This window comes from Mustela nivalis, assembly GCF_964662115.1.
Source record: "Mustela nivalis genome assembly, chromosome: 2".
NCBI classification, from domain to species: domain Eukaryota; kingdom Metazoa; phylum Chordata; class Mammalia; order Carnivora; family Mustelidae; genus Mustela; species Mustela nivalis.
In genome coordinates, this window is record NC_139021.1 from 37,658,183 (window position 1) to 37,683,184 (window position 25,002).

The window sequence follows — 25,002 nt, forward strand, 5'->3', positions numbered from 1 at the left end:
CCGAAGGCAGAGGTTTTAACCCACTGAGCCACCCAGGCACCCCAAATATTCTTAAACCAATCTTAAGCAAAGTCAAAATGAATTTTCATTTAAAATGTTAAGTTACGGTATCCTTGTCAGAAAGAATATCTGTGAGTGCTCCTAGCTGGCTCAAATGCCCACTGTTGGATAAACAGATAAACAAGACAGGAGTATCACATAAAACGCAGTACTATTCAGCCTCAAACATGAGGAAATTCCAACACATGAGACGACATGGCTGAACCTTGAAGACATTATGTTAAGTAAAATAAGTCAGTCTCAAAAGGATAAATATTGTGTGATTCTACTTATATGAGGCATCTAGAATGGTCAAATTCCTAGCGACAGAAAGTAGAATGGTGGTTGCTGGGAGCAAGAGGGTGGGCCACGGGGAGTTACTGTTTAACAGGGGTAGTTTCATTTTGAGAAGATGAAAAAGATCTGGAGATGGACAGTGGCCATAGTTACACAACAACGGGACTACGGTTAATGGCGTGCCTGGCTGTCTCACTCTGTAGGGCACGCAACTCTTGATCTCAGGGTTGTAAGCTCAAGCCCCATGTTGGGTATAAAGATTATTTAAAAAACAAAATCTTGGGGCGCCTGTGTGGCTCAGTTGGTTAGGCATCTGCCTTCGGTTCAGGTCATGATCCCAGGTTCCTGGGATCAAGCTCTACATCAGGCTCCTGGGATCAAGCTCTACATCAGGCTCCTGGCTCGGCAGGAAGCCTGCTTCTCCCTCTCCACTCCGGAGCCCTGCTTGTTTTCCCTCTCTTGCTCTGCCTCTCTCTGTCAAAATAAAAAAAAACAAAAACCTTAAAAAAGAAAGTAATTAAAGTGTACAAATTTGACGTTATATACATTTAACCACAATTTTTTAAAGGTTCTTATATTGATTATTTTGCTATATTGCTCTCCAGATCTTGGTATCAAAGAATCAGAGTATCAACGGCTTTCAAAACTTGGTCAAGGCTTCCAATTATGGAATGAACAGGTCACGGGGCTAAAAGGCACAACACAGAATACAGTCAATGATACTGTAATAGCATTGTGTGGTGACAGATGGCAGCTACGCTGCGGTGAGTGTGGCGTAACAGAGAGAAGCAGAATTACTGTTGTACACCTGTGACTCATTAAGACTATGTGTCAACTACACTCAGATAAAAAAGTTAAAAAAAAAAAATCTGGCCAAGGTCACCCTGCCATTGAAAGATCCTCTGCCTAGAGGAGATTTCTAAATATTTACTGGGAGAGAGAAAGCAATTTGTTAGCAACTGGGATAGGGGAGAGGGACAAGATTAATACTACCACCAGCTCTACAACAAACTGTCCTCTCAAAGAATTTGGAACAAACTTCCCAGCATCCCACTGAATCATAAGCATCCAGAACAGCATTTGGAACATAGCTCTAAGGGCACACAAATGTTTGGTGTGGAGCAATGACTTCTAAATGAATCAGTACTGAAGAAATCTCAAATGTGACCACCAAGACCCTGCAGGACCTGGTTCCTCCTTATTTTTCCCAAACTAACCTCCCCTTCACGTTATCTTCAATCCCACTCTCTTCGTCTTAATCACACCGAATTTATTTCCATTATTCCGTCTTACCTGACTTCCTCTGCCTCCCCGACTCTCCCACTGTCTTACCCCTTAGGACTGAGCCCAGACATCACTTCCATTTTGTCGAAACAAATCGAAAAAGAAACGCAGCCGGAAGCACACACCTGAAGGAGGCAGCGGTTTGTCATGGCTCGGTAGCAGGCTCTGTGGCTCTTCACCGTCGGCCTCTCCCCCAGACAGTAGCCCCACTTCTTGACCATGTGAAACCGCTTGGCGTGCCAGATGTGAGTCTCCAACCATATGTTCTTCTTTTGTCTACGGTTGAATTCTAGCACCCGGTTTTTGTGGCATCTTCGAGCTTTATGGCATTTATTCTTTGAATGTTCTTTTTTCTGATGTACTGCTTTCTCGGCCTGCGGATTCAAGGACAGAGGCAGATCCTACTTTGTAACAGTCTCAAAACAAAGTTATGTGTGAGGAATTCAAACGACTAGCTTTAGATTAGGTAGACTCTATTAGTACGCTTAATTTTTTTTAAAAGATTTTATTTGAGAGAGACAGAGCACAAGTAGGGGTAGGAGCAGAGGAAGACGGGGAAACAGACTCCCCGCTGAGCAGGGCACCCGACACGGGGCTCGATTCTAGGACATGGAGATCATGACTTAAACCGAAGGCAGATGCTTAACCCACTGAGCCACCCAGGCACCCCAGTATGCTTATTTTTTTAACTTGGTTATCTCTCCAAAGAGCAGAAGGGGAGGCAACAGAATGAAGACCTCAGAGACGGGCAAACTTAGAGAGGAAGCCCTGTCCTATCACTAACTGGGCAAGCTTCGTGGACTATGAGGATTAGAATATTTATAAAAGGCTCCACACAATAACACAAGCTTACTGTGGCTATTCATTGAAAGAGCAAGACAACAGTGAGATGCTAGCTTTTTTTTTTTTTTTTTTTTTTTTTTTTTTTTTTTTTTAAAGATTTTATTTATTTGACAGAGAGAGATCACAAGTAGGCAGAGAGGCAGGCAGAGAGAGAGAGAGAGGAGGAAGCAGGCTCCCTGCCGAGCAGAGAGCCTGATGTGGGACTCGATCCCAGGACCCTGAGATCATGACCTGAGCCGAAGGCAGCGGCTTAACCCACTGAGCCACCCAGGCGCCCCAATGCTAGCTTTTTTGTTATTGGTCTTTTAACCTCTGAGATTAGAATGAAACTCAAAACATAGGATGAAAAATATCAAGCGAGGAAAACCTATATATTTCACATGGCTAGGTCCCGAGAGACAAATGCCAAACCTGATCACTAGGAAACAAACCTTACTTTATGTCTAGAAAGCACAAAATCCCTGTTCAGTTTTCACTCTTAATCTCCTTCATAGCAGAGCAAAACTTTTAGGCGGGGGGGAAACAAGCCCAAAAACTCTTCCCCTTTAGTCTACGGGCCTCTTAGGATAAAGAGTTTATGTTGATGAACTCTAACCCCACCACCAGAATAATACCAGTTCAGAGAAGGTGCTCCATGGAGAACTTTTGAATCAACTAGCAGAGACATGGGTAGCCTAGACATCTGACAATGCCCAACCCAAGGATTTTGGTGAAGCTGAAAACAACTAGACTTGAATGACAAACCCTAGTGTCAGGTTTTCGATGTTAAAAAAGTCAAAAGGCAAATACCAGACACTGATGCTTTTTTCCCTTAACCTTCCAACTTTGAGCTGGCCACACCCCCAAAATACAGAATTAAAATCGCTTATTTGGTAAGGTTAGGATTTTATTTTAAATCTGGCAGGGGACCATCAACTATTTAATGCCATTAGAAGGGCTTCCAACCTGAAACTAAAAAAAAAAAGGGGGGGGGGGCTTCCAAATAGTATGTGTAATATCCAAATGCCCGCTAATTAGATAGCAAGGGGTGGTGGGAGGAACCATGATTAAATCAAAATATGCAAAATGAGCACTTTGCTTTTTTCATTTTAACTCTATTAGGTTAGCAGTTCTCAATTTTTTTTTAGGAACTACTAACTGAAACATTTACACTAAGTGAAACTCCTACCTCTTTCTGGGCAATCTCCCGCAACCGCCTGGGAAGGCGCTTGACGTTGTGGCTCATGGCTCTCCGTCTCATGTGCCGGGGCAGGGTCTGGAAAACCAGCGAATTAGAAGACTTCTGGGTCACTGCTTTCAACATAGCACTGATTTCCGCAGCTCGGGCTTGAGCAAAAGTAGAAGCTGTCAACAAAACCAGCACCATCAGTAAAGATTAAGTCTCAAATCCGTACTTCTGGTAGATCTCAGAAGGAAGAAAGAGCTGAAGTCTGTGGGCTTACAACTCACCCACCACCTGAACCCCCAATTAGATTAATACCAAGGGTGGTTATTTCTGTATTAAAGATTATGAAACTATTCTGTTTCAACTTCTCTTTTCTACCAGGATTCAGTGTTACTTTTCTAATCAGATAAAAAGTTTAAAGCAAGTTTACAAAGAATTTCTTAAAACAGAGGCCTTCAGGCAATATAATCTCAGCCATTTTTAAGGGCAACAATCCCATAAGAAAACAAAGAAAAAGCAAGATTTTAACAATGGTTGTGACTTCAAAGGCTTTTTTTTAATATACATATATATTTTCTGCTTTTTCCAAATATGTACCCATAACTATTACTACTTTTCCTTTTAGAAAAACAGAAATTTTTTGGATGTAAACAGGAGGCACAGAGGTTAGAAGACACACCTACAGAATACAGGGCTGGGGGATAGCAGAGGCGACAGGAGACAAGGTCTAAAGGGCCTGGAGGTCTTATCCTAGGACTGCGTTAAATTTGGTTTCATCTTTGCAAAATGGGTGCTGAGACGCAGAGATGGCATTTTATATCTTAAAAACAGGTAGGGGAAGGGAAAAGAAGATTTTAGGACAAAAAGGAAGAGTTCACAGATATGGACTTATAAGAAGACAAGCAAGAGGGAAAAGAGAGACTGAAGAGAGGAGATCAATCAGGTTCAGGGAAGCTACAGCCAAAGTCTAGGCCGGAGGCGAGAAGGGAGGAGAGGGGAGATGGGGAGGCAGGGCCAAGACAGATACTGAAATCCGGCTTTATCAAAAACGGAGAGCTCATCGTGTAATCAAACTTCACTTCTTCACAAACACCTACCAGTTATATACTTGGGAATTTCCTGAGACATGCCCTCGGGACCTGCTTTCCAACCTCCCTTCTTTTTAAACATGATTTTGGAGGAAGACTGCTCCTTCACATCAGGATCCACGGGGGAGTGGTGGGTCATTTTGGTTTGCCGCTGTCGTGAAGTTCCGGGGAAAGGCTCTGATTTATTTTCAGAAAGAAAACAGAAAGAAATAGGTCAGCCTTACCAGGGATCTGCATTACAGTAGAGAACATTCACTAAGTGGCAACACTAATCATGTTTTTAATCCTACAACCACCCTGTAAGGAGGTCCCTTTAAAGAGGAGGCAATCTCAGAGAGTGAGGTGAATGAATTACCTTGCCCAAGGTGACAATGCTAGCGGGCCTCACACTGGCTAATGTTGTCAGCATGACAAATTAACCTTGCATATAACTGATACAAGGGACCTTTTCTCCAAACAGTACAAAATAGATTTTTAAATCTTAGCTCTCTTAAATGCTACAATTTACATGATTTTGTATATTTAATCTTTTATCATAATTTTCTGGCACACTCAAGTTGGGAGCCCGTGCTAAATTAAAGAAAGAAATAAAAGCAAAGTCTCTATACAAATGTCTGGGCGATGAAACCACTGACTTTGAGATAACATTGAATCCCTGTCTGTAAATGGAGGGAGAGCTCAATAGAGAATTTTATGGTGTTCCAGCTTACTTCCATTATAGTTTGTCGCTAGGAGGTTTAAATGAGATAGTATGTGTTAAGGCTTCTCACATGGCATAGTAGGCATCAACTACTGGATCCGAATCTCAAATTTTGAACATGTGTCTAAAACTCAGTTAATCAGACCCAATCCATGCTCTTCTTTGAAGTGTCCCCATAAAGTTCTTAGTCACCGACTTGCTGTCTTTCCAAACTGGCATTTTCTACTGCTACCCAATGAACAACTATTACCTTCATATCATAAGGTTCTAAAATCAGCACATAAGTTAAACGCATATAAAATAAACATACTGTGCCTCTTTTAGGAAATAAAATAGTGTGAATTTTTTTTTAAAGATTTTATTTAATTATTTGTCAGAGAGAGAGAGTACAAGCATAAGCAGGGGAAGCAGCAGAGGGAGAGGAAGAAGCAAGCTCCCCACTGAACAGGGAGCCCTATGCTGGGCTCCATCCCAGACCCTGGGATTCTGACCTGAGCCGAAGACAGATGCTTAGACTGAGCCACCCAGGTGCCCCGAAAATAGTGTGCTTTAATAGTAATTGTGTTGAGGCAGAGTTATAACCTACCCACTCTAATATAGCCAATTATGTTCCCAGCAGTTATGTACTATAAAGTCACAAAGAACATTGAATTAGCAAATACTGAACCACTGTTCCTAGAGGAAATACATACACACACATATCACACTGATTGCCATCTCACACCATAAAAACAATTCATCCTGGTACATTCTGTTTCCTTTATTTACAAAGGAAAAAAGAGATTCAGAAGTGCTAAGTGATCTGCTGGAACTCAATCCCCAGTGGGAGACAGAGCTCCCTGGGCTCTGCTGCGAAACCCTGCTAGTGTCCCCCATCTGGTCATCTCTGTTAGAAAGCAGAAGCAAAAAAAAAAAAAAAAAAAGAAAGCAGAAGCAAGAACACAGTTGGGAATCTCAGCTAAGAACGTCCATATGGAGCGACTCAAATTTCTCCCATTTCTTCACAAGTCCACGAATGACCACCAAAGTACCATAAGTATTAATTTGGGGGTTACAAATCAACTTATTTGCAAATACAAAACGTGGGAATAATGAGGGTCAACTGTATCTGTTTTTAATGCAGGTTATTCACTATTTTAAAAAAAACTATCAAAAAGAACTGACAAAGGACGCCTGGGTGGCTCAGTTGGTTAAGCGTCTGCCTTCAGCTCAGGTCATGATCTCAGAGTCCTGGGATCGAGCCCCAAGTCGGGCTCCCTGCTCAGTGGGGAGTCTGCTTCTCCCTCTCCCTCTGCCCCTCCCCCTGCTTATGCATGTACTCAGGCTCACATGCACGCTCTCTCTCTCTCAAGTAAATAAAATAAAAGTCTTAAAAAAGAGAACATTTTTATCCAAACAGAGTGGAGAAAGTACTGTGTATCTTACCTTGTTTTTGAGCTTGGTGGAAAGGTCTTCCACCTCCATTATGGTACTTTGTGCCCCTATCGGCCACAAAGCCAGAAGATAAAGTCACATTAGTGGGCTGGTTCCTCATTTTCTTAGCATGTTTTCTTTCTTTTGCATTAGACATTTCTGGAAAGAAAGTAATAAATTTAGTACAGGCACAGGGAACTTCCATACAAAAATAGAAATACATGTAGTAAACAAAAATTCATGTACAAAATCTGATTCTTCACTATAATGAATCTTTACTTAGAGGTGGGCTGATGAGATCAAAATGTTATCATGATACTGATCCACAGAAGATGCATCACCAGGGGCACCTCTAGGGGAGCCATGAATGGTATTAACACCAAAAAACCAATTCAACAGGAAAAGAATAAGTCCACTGATGGAAGAGACCATTATTAGTATATTCCAGAATGTATCGCCAGATAATTCAATCACATCCCAATGCTGACACTGCACAAAGTCTATTGAAAGAATGAAAAATGAGTTATGAGAGAAGATCCCTCTGCCAAGGCAAAATATTCTTAGTTGAAACAAGAGCCACCTGAATCACTGATCTAGACTACTCGCTACTCTGATATGATGCCCTCTACAAACACATAAATTACTGATGTTTTCATTTCTGCCACTGAGACAAGGCCAGCTGTACCTGTAATTCATAATAGCCAAAAGATTTCAATTTAAAACAAGGATAAAGGACAAAATCCTTCAGTAGCCTCATGGATTTACTCAGTAGTTCTCAACTCTCAAACTCAACAGCCCTCTTTTTCTTTCTGTTTTCCAGTTTATTTATTTATTTGAAAGAGCAGTGGGGAACAGAAGATGCAGAGAGAGACGCCTGGGTGGCTCAGTCAGTTAAGCCGCTGCCTTCAGCTCAGGTCGTGATCCCAGGGTCCAGAGATCGAGTCCTGCATCAGGCTCAGCAGGGAGCCTGCTTCTCTCTGCCTCTGCCTGCCACTCTGCCTGCTTGTGCGTGCACTCTCGCTTTCTCTGACAAATAAATAAATAAACTCTTTAACAAAACAAAAAAAAAAAGAACAGAGAGAGGGAGAGAGAGTCTTGGGCAGACTCCACACTAAGCATGGAGTCCAACATGGGGCTTAACTTCATGACCAAGTTCATAACCTGAGCCGGTATCAAGAGTCAAACCCTTTAACCAACTGAGCCACCGGGGCGCTCCTCCCTTTTCTTTCCTGAATGGCCTGAAACATCTGTTTTCTATATTGAAATTAAATTCATTAATAACATAACCTACTAGTCATCTAACTTTTGACAATATATACCCTACAATATGTGGCCTAACTATAATGTAAAAGAGAATTAAAAAGTAATTTTATTTTTTTTTTAATATTTTATTTATTTATTTGACAGACAGAGATCACAAGTAGGCAGAGAGGCAGGCAGAGAGAGAGGAGGAAGCAGGCTCCCCGCTGAGCAGAGAGCCTGATGTGGGGCTCGATCCCAGGACCCTGGGACCATGACCGGAGCCGAAGGCAGAGGCTTTAACCCACTGAGCCACCCAGGTGCCCCTAAAAAGTAATTTTAATAAAATAGCGTGTACCTTCTGCGTGTAACTATGTCACCTCTACTGGGTGACCTTATGTAATAGGGAGACAGTCTGAACTCAGGGGTGTAATCACAACACAGGCCCCAGTACAGGCACTGCTGCAACCTGTAGAGCTGGAGAAGAGGCCTGGAAGCCCCCATGCCATGGTCATTAACTCTTTTCTTACTGACTATAGGGAATCTGAAGAGTCTGGCGCGAAGGAAAGAAGCTCGGAGTAGCAGAGCCAAGCCATTCTCAAAGCATTTCTATATTTTAACACTAGTCCTTACTGGTACCTATACATGGAATTACCACGAATGCAACAGCTACAAAGGCAAAGTAATATAGGTGGGTTGTACCAGAGCCTCAAAGAGAAGGCAGCAATGCCACTGTCAACATAGCTTTCCAAACTAGTGAACATCCCTTGCTAAAGCAGCAAAAGGAAGAGAGGTGGAAGGAATACAACCTTTAGATTTACTGCACTCCGAGAAAGTTCAGTGTCTATTAAAACCATGTATTGGATAGCTTGTGCTTTTATGTAAAACAGGTACTGGGCTACTTACTGTGAGATTTCCCTGCACACACCAGCATGTGTAACATCCCTGGTCCCTGCCCGAGAAATGCCAGCAGTGTTACCCCACTAGTTATGCCAACCAAAAACACTGCAAAAACTAACAGACTGCCACATCAAGACGTGCACCACTCCCACCGAATGCCACTGAATTAACTGCCACCCATTCACTTACCTCCTTCCCAATGCAGGGCTTCATTCAAAATAAAAGTAACCAGTGTTGTATAGTATTTAAGGACCCTTCCTTTGGAGTTAGAAAAATCTGGACCAAGTATGTTCCTTAACACTTTTTAGTTACATAATCTTAGGAAAGTTACTTTCCCTCTTTGAGCCTCAGTCCCCTTCTCTATAAATGGGAATCATCACAACGTTGCTGTGAGAATAAGGTAATGTACATAACATACCGAGCATGGCACTTTGCAAAAACTAAGGGCTTCATTTACGGTAGCTATTACTCTCAAACAGAGGAGAGATAAAACTGAGCAGGCCCAGGGAGGCCAGATTGAAATTACAAAGATTATGTCATCTCACTTTCACCTAAATGAAAGACAAGTACATGTACACCCAAAACCATCTCTCAAATTTAAAAAATATATAGGAAGCAAATGAAGTTCTGCAGAACCAATCAGCTAGTGAATGACATGGCTCAGATCAGTCTGCATTAAGAACGATTCAGAATGATTTCACAAAACAATTTCATTCAGCTACTATTATCTGCTTGAATCAGAACTTATCTAGCAAGACAGAGCACACTGCCAGGGAAGTATGCTACTGATTCAATCTGGATTTGAATCTACTGAGCACTAAAACAGACAGGAGGAGGCTGGGACTCGGGGACTGGAGTAAGCTTTGATACCAGACTGAAAAACTAGCAGATTGAACTAGCAGTGGTCCTCTAACAGTTCTAACAGCAGAAGAGAATGACTATAGATTATATCCTTATGAGGTCTAAAGATTTTGCTTAAAAATAGCTTCCAGAAGATATTTTAACTCCTACCTGGACAATCAGGTGAGTTTTACATCTATTCCTAATATTCAGTTTGTGTGTTTCCACAGTTACTCCTTTAGCTATTAATGAGCACTAAGTATATGCCAGTATTTTCAAATGTGTTTTCCCTAAAATCTTCAAATAAATTGGACATAGGGGTGCCTGGGTGGCTCAGTGGGTTAAGCCGCTGCCTTCGGCTCAGGTCATGATCTCGGGGTCCTGGGATCGAGTCCCGCATCGGGCTCTCTGCTCAGCAGGGAGCCTGCTTCCTCCTCTCTCTCTCTCTCTGCCTGCCTCTCTACCTACTTGTGATCTCTCTCTGTCAAATAAATAAAATCTTAAAAAAAAAAAAAAAAAAGAATACAGGTATCTTGGGGAGCCTGGATGGCTCAGTGGGTTGAGCCTCTGCCTTCGGCTCAGTTCATGATCTCAGGGTCCTGGGCCCACAACGGGTTCCCTGCTCGGTGGGGAGCCTGCTCCCCCCTTTGTCTGTCTGCCTCTCTGCCTCCTTGTGATCTCTCTCTGTGTCAAATAAATAAATAAAATCTTTTTAAAAATATTAATAAATAAATAAATAAATAACACGGTTATCTTGGAGCACCTGGGTGGCCCAGCTAGTTAAGTGTCCAACTCTTGGTTTTAGCTCAGGTCATGATCTCAGGATTCTGGGATCAAGTCCCCCTCCAGCTCCATACTCAATGTGGAGTCTGCTTGTCCCTCTCTCCCTCTGCTCCCCGCCCCCCCTTATACACACAGTCTTGCGCTCTCTCTCTTTCTCAAATAAATAAATATCTTATTAGAAAAAATGCAGGTATCTTGTTTCACAAGAAATATTTCACACAAGTTAAATTATTTGTCATGCCCCAAGAGAGCTTCTTATTTAAAGAATCATATCGTGAATTATTTTGTATTTAAAAGTACCTCCTAAATTGTCCAGTTTAATCAAATTTAACAGACTTTTGGTATCTATTCTGTGCTTATTAGTTTCAGGCTGTGTGTATACAAAAGTAGCATAAGGTTGTAGCTTCTTTTCTTACAGAATTTGGTTGTCTTAAACAGCTAACATTTATGGAGAACTGTGTTAAGTGTTAAGCATTATTCTACATGCCTTACTCATTAAATTCTCAAGACTCCATAAGGGAAATACTAGCACCACCTGTATTTTATAAATGAAGAAACTGAAGCATAGAGAGGTAACATAACCTCACCCAGGCCAATAAGATTGTAAGTGTGCTGGGAGTCAAACCAGGCAGTCTTGCTCTAGTCACTATTTTTAAAAACCAAAACAATTAGGAAAAAAAGACTACAACATTAAAAGACCAAATTTTGCAGTGTGGTACAATAGGAAACTGAGTAAGAAGGAAAAATGTGGATCCACCGGAAAAGTCAATGAAAAAATAGGATTTTAGGGGGTTGGAATTTGGATGGGGAAGAAAGAGTATTCAGGAATCTTCTGTGTGATTTCTGGAGCGAGGGCTCTGGATGTCCTGAGTAGGATGAGACAGTAGGAGGGGTAACACTGAGCAGGCCAGGGAAACCATACTGGAAGTTCTATTTCATTCCGTGCTTGAAGCCCCAAACCAATGAAAAAGCTCTGAAGGCTCTTGAGCAGGAGGTAAGAAAACCAAACCTTTGCAGTATGTAGGACAAAGGAGAAGGAATAACAAGGACTTTCTTAACATTACGTTTAGAAGCAGGGCAGGACAGGAATCTTACCTGTCTTTTCCACTGTTGTCCCTCCAGCTCCAAGCAATGTGCCTTGCACAAAGCAGGGCTCAGTATGTATTTGTTGAATGTAAACCTGCACGCATAAATGGAGTGGAGCGTGCTTATGATGCCTTTATTAACAGAATAAGAAATACCTGGCCAAGTACCACGCCTTCTGACACGGCAGGACTATCTGCCAAGCGACCAGCCTATCTTCCTTTTTGAAATCAGACCCCAGTCACTCGGGATCGGTTCAGATCTAAGGAGAATGCACAGAGCCCCTGCAAAGCTGGAGGAGCCCCCAGAAATGGGATATGGGAGGGGCCGACGGTCCCCTTAATGACTCAACTCATTCCTTCAGAGTGCCCGGCAGGACCGGGGCGCAAGCCCATTCCAAGGGCGGCGTCCGCCCGGCGGGACAATACGGAGAAATGACAAACGCAGGGGGCTTGAGCTCAGGGACCGAAGGAGGCGAGGGGTGGCAAGCCAGGCCCAGGCGCCGGCTGCCAGAGGTCAGGGGGGTCTGAAGGAAAACTGGGAGGAGAGCTGGGCCGGTGCGCGGGCCGTCGCCCACTCCCCCCAAACTCGCGGACCCTGAGGCACACCAGCCCCGCACGACCTACCTGCCAGAAGCTCTGAGGGAGAAATCCAGGGCTCCCCGAGTCAGAATGACAAGGCTCTGCGACAGTCCCGTCCGTGGAGACGCGTGCGGCGAGCAATCTGCATAGCGCATGCGCCAGTGCCCCCGCGGCCTCCACGTGGCCGGGAACCTGACTGAGACTACAACTCCCAGAATGCCGAGCGAACTTGCTCCGGGAGAAGAGTTTCTGCGGGGACTGGCCCCTGGGCTGGTTAGTCCTGGTGAGACGCTACTGGAGGCGGTGTACGGGTTTGTTCTCTTGGAGGGACGGACAGCAAGCTAAAAGGGTTAGCCATGGCGTCTCTGATAAGAAAGGTGATCAGCACTGCGAAAGCCCCAGGGGCCATTGGTCCCTACAGGTAACGAGACGTGTGGGAGCGCGGATGCACTCTGGGCATGTGGGGTCGGGGGTCCGGAGCGGCGGCCACTCCGGGCCAGAGCTGGCGCCGGCCGCGGGCTTCATCCGGTCTAACCTAGCTCGAACTCGCTGAACCCGGGAAACAACTCAGGAAAGAGGCAGCGCACCTGGAGATCCGTGGAGCGGGAGCCTGTGCTCCCAGGGACTCTGCCCCGGACCTGGAGGGCCAGAGCGCTTCGCCGGCCATAAGCGGTCAGGTTTTGAATTATTTTTTTTTTTCCGGTAACCATTTTATCGAGATATAATTCACATACCCATAAAATTCACACCTTTAAACGGTACAGTCCAGTGATTTTTTAAAAATTCTACTGACAAAGTAGTGCAACCATCACTATATAATCTCTGAATATTTTAAACGCCTCCAAAACAAACAAACAAACAAGCACATATCCATTAGCAGTCACTCCCCAGTCTTTTCCCCTAACCCCTGGCAACCGCTAATCTATTTTCAGTTTCTGTGAATTTGCCTGTTCTGGACTTCTTGTGTAAATGACTACAACATGTGGACTTTATGATTGCAGCTTCCATTTTAGCATCATATTTAGTCTAACCCTCTCAATTAAAAGGAGTAAATTCCATGAGCAGATGGATCTGGAGAGAGCTGAATTCTTTTCACAGAAATGCTTAGCAGATACATGCCCATCTACCGAAGGCACTTTTTTTTTACGACCGATACCGAAATGCATTGGGATGTTTATGAATTCGTTGCCCATGCTCATTTCCCACTAGTAAAGTCAAATACAAATCACAACAAAAATCGTTTCCTAAGATTGCCTTGACATGCTCTAGCTAACTATATGTATACTGGCCAGAAACCCTACCCTGTGTACATGCATTTCCACTTGTCAGAAATGCTGCAAATATAAAAAGGTTAATTTCTTTTTTTAAAAAAATCCCTCTTTTTTTCCTTAAAACGTCTCAGCTTTAAAACAATTAGATCCTCTCCTATGCCTTCTTGGAGACGTTTTTCCCTTAATGTAATTTTTGTTATTTTAAATTCTTCGCTAAAGTATACCGTGTAAACCTTTTCTCATTTTTCCTTTTTAAAATATAGTGTGTGTTCACTATTAAAAGAACCACAGATGGAAAACTTCTACAACTGAAACACTTCAGCTATGATAGGCATATATTGAGCACCTACTATATGCCACGCACTGCAGAAGCTACAAAAAAATGTGTAAGAATTAAAGGAGTGTGAAAGATACTCGGGCATGTGGGGGAAGAAAAAGTAACATTTTCATTTGGGGCATGCATCATGACAACTGACCTCCTTCTTCTCTGAGTCCCATCTTCATTTTGCAAAAAGAAAGCTTAACCTGAAAGTGAACTTGTCCAAGGTCAGATAGTTCATAAGTGGCAGAGCTTGATTTGAGCAAGCCCCAGCTCCCTCTTCTGTACCACATTGCTGTGAGAAATGACACTTAGAGGTACAGAACAATAATTATTATAGCAGGGTTAGAAACAAAATGCAATGGAAATAAAGGGTCGGGGGGTGAGGGATGGGAAAAGAGAAGAAAGAAATTCATGGAACTTGGGCAGAGGAAGAAAAAGATCTAGGAGGGCTCCTGCAAGAGGTAGTCCTTGGGCTGGGTTTTGAAGGTTCTGTTTGCCATCTGTATAGTACTGTTGTAAATGATTTTTAAATTACTTTGTTAAGGAATTAAGTGGGAAGTCAGAGGGAAGGACATGAGGCATAGTTGTAGAAGAATACATGGCATAAAGATATTTTGGAGGAAATTTTAGTAATCCAACCACGACTTCTCTCTTTTTTTTTTCCCATTTGCCAAATCTGTGTACCACCTGTATCATAATTTACTTAGCATTTTTATTTAAGCAGGCTCACTTTAACAAAATTAAAAAAGAAATTTTACAGCAGTACTCTAAATAGAAGACAACCCAGTGGAAGGTAACAGAAAAAAGAAAATAAGCTCAATTAAATAAAAAGCATAATTAAATCCTAGGAAGCTGCTGCAGTTGGCTCAGAACCCGAGGCCAGCTCTCTTTGTTAAAAGTGATACATTTCTTTTTTTCTAAAATTGATCTCTTTTCTCCTTGATGTAATCAGAGGATTGATGTCATAATTGCTAACATTTACTGATGCTCTCTGAGCACAAGGCACTGTTCTAGGTGCTTTAATGCTTTATGTGCACAGTTATTGTGACAGTACTTATTTTTCAGATGAAGAAACTGATAGACATATGGTTAAATAAGTTTCCCAAGGTCAACCACCAAGATGGGCTGTGACAGAATTTGAACTTAGGCAGAGCTCTAGAGCTCAGTCTTCATCAGTTAGTTTGCTGTCTCCTACCACGGAGGAACTCAAAGAGGATTTAAAAAAGAATCCTTTCCTTACTGTGATTCAGTTTGCGTGTGACTTATACTTTGGGAAACCCTGGTTCACAGTTGGACTTTGACTCTGAATTGTTGTTTTGTCTCCTGCTAAAAATTAGCTTTTACCAAAGTCTGGATTGTGATCCTTCCCAACTCTAACCTGGAGAGTAGAAACTTTATTTTGTAGGCACTGAAAAGCCTTCAGATGTTTTTGAAGAGGAAGTGACTTGATCACTTTTCTTTTTGAGTACTCTGATAATTATTTGGGAAGGACATTAAGACTAGTTCAGGGGGTATTACAATAAAAGTAAAAAATCAGTAATATTTTAGCTCCTCTGCCTGGTCCCTCTTCCTCCATTATCCACTGGTTTTACTTCAGAGCAAAAGCAACCCTTACCAGAAACAAACACGAAGTGATTATAGAGCCTGGATCTAAGTGTGTACTTTGTTCAGGAAAGCAAGCATAACAGCAATATTCCTGGTTGACCTGACGTCAGCTAACTTTATAAAGCTGCAAGGGGTAAAAAAGGGAATCAAATGAATATACCAGTGTGATTAAAGACAGAACATCAACCAGCTTCACTATGGGCAGACTTCCTAGGACGTTGTCCTCTTGTGCTTTTTTCTACCCAGAGATCATACAAGGCCACTAAAAATGGTGCTAATATTCAATATTTTATCTTGAAGAAAACCACACTCCAACTAACTAGTCATATCCTCATAAAGTTAATTAGACATATTTGAAGAACCATTTGGAAACCAATTTTTGTGCATGGAGTTGGTAGTGAGCACAGTTGGAAAATTCTGGTCTTCAGGAAGAATTCAAATGTGTTGAACCTCCAGTCCCTGGCCTTGTGACAGACAGGGTGTTGTCACCAATTAGCTAATCAGCTCAGCGCATTTCACTTTTCAAATCAGGACGGAACCTTGAGAGATTTCAACATCACATTGCCTGGCTTTCCATTTTGCCAACACCCCACCAAAATAGTCGTGAAATTTGGAAGTGATAGTCCAGGTGGCATAGATTATAGTATGAGAATTCTTACTAAGATGCTTTTGAAAGTGTTACTACCCTTTGACCTGGAAATGGAACAGTAGACTTTTAAATGTTTTAGAGTCTAATGACTTGTCTATGGATAGTAGGATGCAATGATCAGAGGGTCAGCTATTTAATTACCTTTGTGAACGATCTCTTTACAAATCTGTAAGAGATTAACTCACATAGGTCAGATAGTCTTAGATGTCTGTTAATTTTCTAAGAAAAAATGAACTCCTTTTTACTATCACAAATTTTTTGACCAATGGTAATGTATATGGGCTTAATCTGTTTCATATATGGGGAGAGCTAAAGTTACTTTTGCAAAGGGTCTAGGGTAGCCTAGTTCTACACAGGACAGTTAATAAAAAACCTTGTTAGCTGATGATACTTTTCAACCTGAAGAAAGCTTACATATTAACAAATTCAGTAGTTACCTGTTTCTGGGCCGGGGTGAAAGCCAGGTAGTTGAGAAGAATTTCTAGACTTTCTAAGTCTTGTTACCAAATTTAGATCTACCCTCTTCCACGCTTCAAAGCCCACACAATAAGCCAGTAGGTCCTGCTAAAAAGATTCTTTACTGACAGTCAAAGTCAATTAAGCTAGTAAGTCATTAGCAAAACATCAACAAGAAGGTATTGTGTGCCCACTATGTGCAAGGAGTCACCTGGGCCCTGTGCAGCTGGAGAAAGTGGGACACAGCTCTTGTAATCCGGGAGTTTACAGTCTGGCGTACCCCAGAGATAAGATAACAGACTGAGCTATGCTGTGAGGCAGGATCCTGCACGTGATATAGGAAAAGCTCCTCTGAGGTTTAGATGAAAAAAAGGCTTAGTTACCTGCCCAGGGAAAATGTATGTGTGATGGTTTTCGGTGTCGTTTTGTTTACAATAGCAAAGTACTGGAATCAAAAGTAACTAGTTAAAGTATGTCCACAGGGTGAAATACTACACAACTGTTAAAGGAGTAAAGATGTATTCTATATACAGTTATGGGAAGGTCGTGATATACAGTTGAGCAAAAAAAGCAAAATGTAGAGAACGGTTTAATACACTTCATGTTGTATTAAAAAAAAGAGCTTAGTATACTACATGTACAAACAGGAAGAAGATAAATATATTCATTTTTATTTGCATATAAATGAAGAAACTTTGGAAGACTCTGTCAAGAAGAGCACTGGTTATCTGTAGGGACTGGAAATGAAGCAGGAAGAAGATAAGGAAAGAAGGGAGGAGATTTTTCATTGAGATTCTTTGAATAGTTTCTAGATTTTTTAACCATGGAATGTTATCTTCTTCAAAAATTTTAAAAAATTTAAAGGGGCCCCTGGCTGGCTCAGTTGATAAACTCTTGATCTCAGACTTATAGGTGCAAGCCCCACATCGGGCGCAGAGCTTACATACATCCATCCATACATAAATGCCATTGTTTAAATTATAAAGAAAAAAACATATGCTCAGGAAAATCAGGGGAAACATCATGAAATAAAAGAAAGCTTGGAGCATATTGGAAAACGCCATAGGGAACTAGATTAGAAATGAGGATGTAATATTGGAAATATAAAATTAGAAATGAGGAGATGCTATTACTAGATAAGCATGGAAATGGTACAACATATTTTACTTCTGAATTTAAACTGCTACTAAGGTTTCTTTATCAAATTTTAGAAATGGTGGCACTTATTACCACTGAATTGTGTACCTAAAAATCGTTAAAATGGTAAATACCTTTTACCACAGCTAAAAAGAGAGAGAGGATTTCTTTATCCAAAAAGTTTTAAAAAAAATTGAAGTTGATGTGTTTGGTTCTTTTTCAGGTCTCAGTGTGGCTTATTGTGTTTCTTGTTATTTTATCCTAATTCTGAAATCTAGTGTCCTCATTACACAAGTCATTTCCAAAAGCAAGTACTTGGCAGAAATGAAGTGTGTACCCTTCCAGATGAATCTTGTCTGAGAATACTTATTTTCTTAGGGTGCTCTTGGCATTGTGTTTTTGTTGTTTCACAGTTCTACTGAGGTATAAGTTACATTAAAATTCACCTTTTTAAAAAAAAATTCCCCCATTTTTAAGTGTAGAGTTCCATGAGTTTTTGTAGGTGTCTGGACTCGTGTACCTGCCACCACAGGCAAGTTTCAGCACATTTCCGTCTCCCCCAAAAAATTCTCTCATAGCATACATTTGTGGTCAATCCCCACTGATTTAGGAAGCCACTAATCTACTTTCTGCTGCTATTCTGTCTTTTCTGGAATTTCATGGAAGTAGAATCAAATACTATATAGCCTTTGGTTGGATATCTCTGGATTTTTAAAAATTTTTTGTTTTTCTTTTTTGCTTTTGTGAATAGTGCTGTTCTGAACATTCCATAGAAGGTCTTTGGATATATATTTTCATTTATTTTGGGTAGTTGCCTAGGAAAGAAATTACTGGGTTGCAGGGTAAGTATATGTTTTAAGTTTTTAAGAAATTTGCCAAACTGTTTTCCAAAGTGTGTATTGTTTTGCATTCTCACCAGCAATGTATAGGGTTCTGGTTGCTTCCCATCTTCACCAATACTTCTTATTACCAGTGACCTCTACTTGTGGATACTAGTATCTATTATGGTTTTGCACTACATTTTTCTAGTGAGTAAAAATGTTGAACTCCCTCGCTCTTGTACTCCCTAGCTCTTCATGTGTCTTCTTTTATGAAATATCTTTTCAAATCACTTGCCTATTTTTTTACTGGGTTATCTTCTCTTACTGTATTATAAGAGTTCTTTATATATTCTGGATACAAGTTCTTTGTTGGATATATGTTTTGTAAATCTTTTCTCCCAATCTGTGACTTCTATTTTCACTTTCTTAAAGATCTCTTTCAAAAAGCAAGTCTTTTTAATTTTAATGCAGCCCAATTATTAATTCTTTTATTTGACATTTTGTGCTTTATGTGTCTTAGCAAAGAAATCTTTGAGCATTGAATTTTATATTTTGTATCTTATACATACACCCAGTCTCTCTTTATTGCAGTCAAGCCGTGTTAGTCGACAGGACCATTTACATTTCAGGACAGCTGGGCATGGACCCTGCAAGTGGACAGCTCGTGCCAGGAGGGGTGGCAGAAGAAGCCAAACAAGTAAGTCATTTTTTTCACATTTGAAATTCTCTTCTTTACCACTTTTTCATGTTAAGCATCCATTTGGCTGACATTTTTTATAGAGATTATCAGGTAAATGCCTTTAGAGTTACTTCCTGATTGATTGAAGACAGTTCTTTGTCAGTAGAAAGTTCAAAATTTGAGGAATCATTTAACAAGCAAAAGTCTACCGTCTAAGGTGACTTCAAACCTGAATTATTGGGTATTCACTAAACTGTGGTTATCCTTTTACAGTATATACATATTATTGAATCATATTATATACCTAAAACTGATACAATATTTTGTGTCCATTATCTCAGTAAAATTACTTAACTCTCAAAGTATTGAAATCAGATAGTATCTTGTCACTTCTACATGGATTGGGATTTTTTTTTTTAAGATTTTATTTATGGGGTGCCTGGGTGGCTCAGTCAGGTAAGCATCTACCTTCATCTGAGGTCATGATCCCAGGGTCCTGAAATTGAGCCCCGTGTTAGGCTCACTGCTCAGTGGGGAGTCTGCCTCTGCCTCTCCCCCTGCTAATGGTGTCTCTCTCAGATAAATAAATAAAATCTTTAAAAATAAATAAATTTATTTGTCAGAGAGAGAAAGAGACAGCACAAGCAGGGGGAGTGGCAGGCAGAGGGAAAAGCAGGCTCCTCGCCAAGCAAGGAGCCCAGTGCAGAACTCAATCCCAGGACCCTGGAATCATGACCTGAGCTGAAGGCAGACGCTTAACAGACTGAGCTACCCAGGCGTCCCTGGATTGGGAAATTTCTTATCAGGGCCACTGACCTACAAGAAAAACACCACAAAAGTAAAAGTCAACATTTGTTAGTAAGAACTATCAAAGATGATGTGTAATGTGTTTTTCTAAATAAGAGTGGGGAGTACAATTCTAATCCAATAAATAGAATTAAATTATAATTTTATGCATTCACTGAGTCATTGGTATTATCCAAAGACACAAAACAAACCAAATGTCTGTCTGTAAGAACTAGTGAAATAAATCATGCTGGAGCCATACATTAAATTAATGCAGAAAAGTCCCCCAAGGTAAATTGATACGTGATAAAATAAAACCAAGATGCGAAACAGTTTGCACAGTGTGCTACCATCTGCATGTGTGTGCACATTCCTGTTCATGCTGGTATAAGCACTGACTGTCTCCACCAAGATACACAAGAAACCAGAAGCAGTGGTTCCCTCTGAAGGAAGCTGGGCAAAGGGCAGTCGGGGTGAGAAACATCCTTTCAATGGATATGCTTTTTAATAGCTTTTGAATTCTTTACCATATCCGTATGTTACCTATTTAGAAGATGGATTTTAAAAATATATATATCAAATATTATAATGTGACCAGTAAAGTGGAGGGGAGCAATGAATTGAAAAAAATAATACGTTAAGGAAAGAGTGAAAAATGTTTTTCCAAAGTCCAGAGTGTCGAACATATACTTAGTTTACTGATTTTTTTTGAGAAAAAGACCGAAGTACTCTTTAAAGTGAATTTTTGCTTTAAAAGAAAATATGTTTTAATGAATCTTGGAACACTGAAAAGATAAAATTAAATTAAAAATAAATAAATAAAAGAAAGTATGTTTTAATGCTCCCAGCTCATACTTATCCTCCAAGTGATGATTAGGAACTCTAAGGGCTTTCTCTGTTTCAGCTGAGTGAACATCGGCTAAGAACTTCACACACTCGAACACTGAAGAAGAAACCTCAGTCTAGTCTTTTTACTCACAAAAAGAGACAAAGTCTCACTGTATGTCAGAAAGATCCATTTCTGTTAAAAGCCAAGAAGCAATTCGATTGTGTAAAGGTGGGCCTAGAAAGAATAGAATTTCCTAGAACGGGAGAGTTTTTCTGCAGCGTAAGCTATTCGAGGGGTTATTAGCAAAAATTGATTAATTGCATTGAATTGAAGCTTTGCTATATAACATTAGTGCCTTTGGCCTTTCTCGCCTTGCTTCCTAGGCTCTTAAAAACATGGGCGAAATTCTGAAAGCCGCAGGCTGTGACTTCTCTAACGGTGAGCGACTTGATCCTCCTTCAGATTACTGTTTGATGTTTCTGCGGGCTTTTTGAAGAGCACAGAGCACTCAGTAATACATCATGCCACATCTTCCTTGCTTTTGAAAGTTGTTTTAATTTCAGGCCCATTTTAATCAAGACTGTCAGAACTGTATGTTTCTCTCAGTAATGTTTTGGGTGAGACCGAAAAGCTGAACCTGCTAACAATGTCTCTCTCTTCTAGTGGTAAAAACAACTGTTTTGCTGGCGGACATGAATGACTTCAACACTGTCAATGACGTCTACAAACAGTGTAAGGAATCTGGCGTTACTGCTGTATTCCATTTTAACAAGACATGAATCTTTTAACCTTACTGAATGTCTGTTAGGCATCAAGAGTGATAGGAGATGCTAAAGAAATGGTCATAGATTCTGTCCCAAAAGAACAGTCAGATTGAGAACATGCAGTGAGGCCCCACGAAAAAGATCTAAGACATTTCTATGGCACTCCCTAGGAGAATATACTACAACCCTACGAATTCATTTTCCCCAAGCTTAATATTGTTACATGCTTCTCAGGTTTTTTAAGCCCTCCTGATGATTTTTTTAACACAGAGATTTTATTTTTTACTGCTGTGATAAGGCCTCACCACCACCTCTGTTCTCAGAATCATTAGCTGGTTCATTAACATTTTTTATGTTTTGGTTTCCTCACATGCAAAATAGGGATAAAGCTTTAAAAAGTTGTTGGGATGCTTAAATAAGAGTTCATACAGCAGTAAGTATTGCTTTAAACATAAGATCCCGTTCATATCAAACAAGATCAAAGTCTCAAAGGATGTACTTTCATTTTTTTCCAGAAAGTATTCGAGTATCATAAAGTATTCAATATGAGTATTATGAATATTATTATATTATATATAATATAATATTATATAATATAATATTATGAATATTATTATGAATATCATAAAAATTATTCAATATCATAGGAATTTAGGGCAAAATATTTTATCAAACAGATACGAAAGTGAGCTTTTCTTAGTGTTGCTTATATCTAAGAATGGACAGATCTATGAAGCACTTACCAGAGTCTTAATTGTGTAGTCACAATACAAGCTCTGAAAACTAAAATGAAATTCTTTCACATTTAGATTTCAAGGATAGTTTTCCTGCAAGAGCTGCTTACCAGGTTGCTGCTTTGCCCAAAGTAAGTACATCTTAAACTGACTAATGTACATGGCTATGAATTTCTATGTTGTTTTCTGAGTATAACAAACTAAGCACTTTGGCAGGAAATTTTTTAAAGAAAAAAAAGGAATAATCTCTGATTTCCAGGATCTTAAAGACTAAAAGGAAATACCCAATATTATATGCAGGGGGGGTATTAAGAAACTGGAGAAATTTTTAAAATTTGTCTTAAAAATTAAGAAAATGAGAACTCAGGGTCACACATGAACATGAACACAACAGAATCAGAGGGACTTGAATTGTAAGAAAAAGTGAAATATCAGCTGTATTGTTTTCACATACTTAAGAGACTATACCCTGAGCCAGGGTAGTGAGCTCTGCAATAAAAAATTTGCCTTGAGGGGTGCCTGAGTGGCTCAGTGGGTTAAAGCTTCTGCCTTCAGCTTAGGTCATGATCTCAAGGTCCTGGGATCAAGCCCTGCATCGGGCTCTCTGCTTAACAGGGAGCCCGTATCTCCCTCTCTCTCTGCCAACCTCTATGCCTACGTGTGATCTCGCTCTCTCTGTCAAATAAATAAATAAAATCTTTTTTTTTTTTAATTCACTTGCATAACGAAATATCCAGACTTCCATTTGAAAAATAATCTCAAAACCCATGTCCCACATATTCTCTCACCATTGTTACCGTGATACTCGAATGTGATGAGAAGCCCCTAGCAGCACAATATTCCTACCTACAAAAAAAGCAGCCTACTGACTTCCCTATAAAGAAAATTTGTCTCCTGTGAGTGGTATGTTTGTTGTTTTAATCGGTTGTTACTTGGAGTGGTCAGTATTCTCAAACTAAGGTATTGGGTGTAGTAGAAGGAGCTCTGAACTTGGAATCTCAAGACATGGGTTTGAACCTCTGCCATTTAGCATGGTGTCCTGGGACAGGTTAAAACCCCGTCTCCAAGCTTCCACGTATTTTTCTCTGGATGGAAGGGAGAACACTGTCTAACAGAGCTGCCTAGAGCGTCCTGTGAGCTAAGGCACATGAGCACATCTGGCATGGGAGCCTGGCCTGTCCGGGCTTCTCCGTGAATGCTTCCCTATCCTTCCCTTCTTTGGAAAATGTAATGTTAATAATGCTGTATCACTATCAGTTGTATATGTTTTTAGTAGGTATTCTAGAGCTCTCTTCATTTGTAAAAAATTACCTACTCATTGCTCGATGATTTTCCTTGCAGGGAGGCCGTGTGGAGATTGAGGCAGTGGCTGTCCAAGGACCTCTGACAACAGCATCGCTCTAAGTGGGCCCAGCGTTATTTAGTCTGGAATTTTAACAATGTTTTCAGATTAACATCTTAATTTTTATAGTTGACGTTGGAAAGTGTATGACTGACTTAAAACATTTGAGGCCATTATGGAAATACCATATAATGAGGGGAGTTAAGCCTGAACTGGGGATCAGATGACAACTCCAGTTACTGGTGTCATAAATCACACTCACACTCATGTTCCTAGATGTGGGGAAAGAGACGTTCGTTACATCTTTACACAAATAAATGAAAGGAAAGGGAAATAAATCATAGGAAAGAGGGGTTACTATTCTTGATAATTAAGAGCACACGCAGTTCGGTTAAATCCTGTTAATTGAATGATGTGAAATACTTAGTTCTCACATGAGCTATATAATTCTGCTTTACTTGAGTAAAATTAAAGTACTAAAATTTGAATGGTAGAAGTGAAGGAGAAGAAAGTGGACCACAATTTTAATAGATAATATTTTTCTAATGGAAATAAAACAGACATGCAGATTTTCCTTGGTGTGATTTTGTTCACTTATTTTTTAACAGTTTAATTTGTACAGTAAAGCACCTTACCTAGTGGGGGGGAGACCATGAAGTTAAAACCCCAACTATTTTTTCTCAAAACTTAATTCTGACTTTGTACATTTCTACATTTCTACACTGTTAGTTAATCAGGCTATGTATAATCATTTTGTGTTTGCTCCTTTAAAGTCTTTTAATTTAGAAGACTGCAAACATGAATACCTGCTTGCTGTAGGATAAATTCCAACACAGAAGTATATAGATTAAAAAGGTAGAAATAGGGGCGCCAGGGTGGCTCAGTCGTTAAGCGGCTGCCTTCAGCTCGGGTCATGATCCTGGTATCCTGGGATCGAGCCCCGCATCGGGCTCCTTGCTCAGCGGGAAGCCTGCTTCTCCCTCTCCCACTCCCCCTGCTTATATTCCCTCTCTTGCTGTGTCTCTGTTAAATAAACAAACAAAATCTTTAAAAAAAATAAAATGTAGAAGTAGTCTGCACTCACTCTCCATTCCACTTACCTCCCCAAAGAGAGCCACTGCTAAAAGTTTTGAGTATAACCAGCGGTTTTCTGTTCTTTCCATACTTGATCATCCAGCTTGGTTTTGGCTTGTTCACATAATGGAACTGAATATATTATTCTACAGATTGCTGTCTTCTGCCTTGTACATGTACAAGAAGATCTTCCATGTACATGTACATAAAGAAGATCTTCCATGTACATGCATTTTTAAAGCTCATTTTTAAAGCTGTTGCAGGGTATCCTTATGGGA

General features: G+C 40.5%; 2 protein-coding genes across 5 annotated transcripts in view; one reads left to right on the forward strand and one right to left on the reverse strand.

Annotated features, from left to right (window-relative positions):
* Positions 1-12,408, reverse strand: part of POP1 (POP1 homolog, ribonuclease P/MRP subunit) — a 36,290-nt gene extending 23,882 nt beyond the window's left edge. For all 4 annotated transcript variants that reach the window (XM_082722796.1, XM_082722794.1, XM_082722795.1 and 1 more), the window contains exons 1-5: positions 12,301-12,408; positions 6,842-6,988; positions 4,726-4,893; positions 3,632-3,807; positions 1,746-1,994 (exon numbers count right to left, since the gene is read on the reverse strand). In XM_082722796.1, the coding sequence (XP_082578922.1) occupies positions 1,746-1,994; positions 3,632-3,807; positions 4,726-4,893; positions 6,842-6,986 (738 nt within the window). In that variant the 5' untranslated portion in view covers positions 6,987-6,988; positions 12,301-12,408. The remainder of the gene's footprint in view (positions 1-1,745; positions 1,995-3,631; positions 3,808-4,725; positions 4,894-6,841; positions 6,989-12,300) is intronic.
* A 53-nt stretch (positions 12,409-12,461) lies between these two features.
* Positions 12,462-24,224, forward strand: RIDA (reactive intermediate imine deaminase A). The gene is made up of 6 exons (XM_082722807.1): positions 12,462-12,676; positions 19,108-19,213; positions 21,194-21,248; positions 21,474-21,542; positions 22,384-22,439; positions 23,650-24,224. The coding sequence occupies exons 1-6, from the start codon at positions 12,612-12,614 to the stop codon at positions 23,710-23,712; spliced, it is 414 nt and encodes a 137-aa protein (XP_082578933.1). The 5' UTR covers positions 12,462-12,611; the 3' UTR covers positions 23,713-24,224.
* Positions 24,225-25,002: the final 778 nt, after the last annotated feature.

Coding starts and splice junctions, on each gene's coding strand:
- RIDA (XM_082722807.1), top strand. CDS start 12,612: ATGGCGTCTCTGATAAGAAAGGTGATCAGCACTGCGAAAGCCCCAGGG. Junction 12,677..19,107: donor GGGGCCATTGGTCCCTACAG/GTAACGAGACGT, acceptor TCTTTATTGCAG/TCAAGCCGTGTTAGTCGACA. Junction 19,214..21,193: donor TGGCAGAAGAAGCCAAACAA/GTAAGTCATTTT, acceptor CTTGCTTCCTAG/GCTCTTAAAAACATGGGCGA.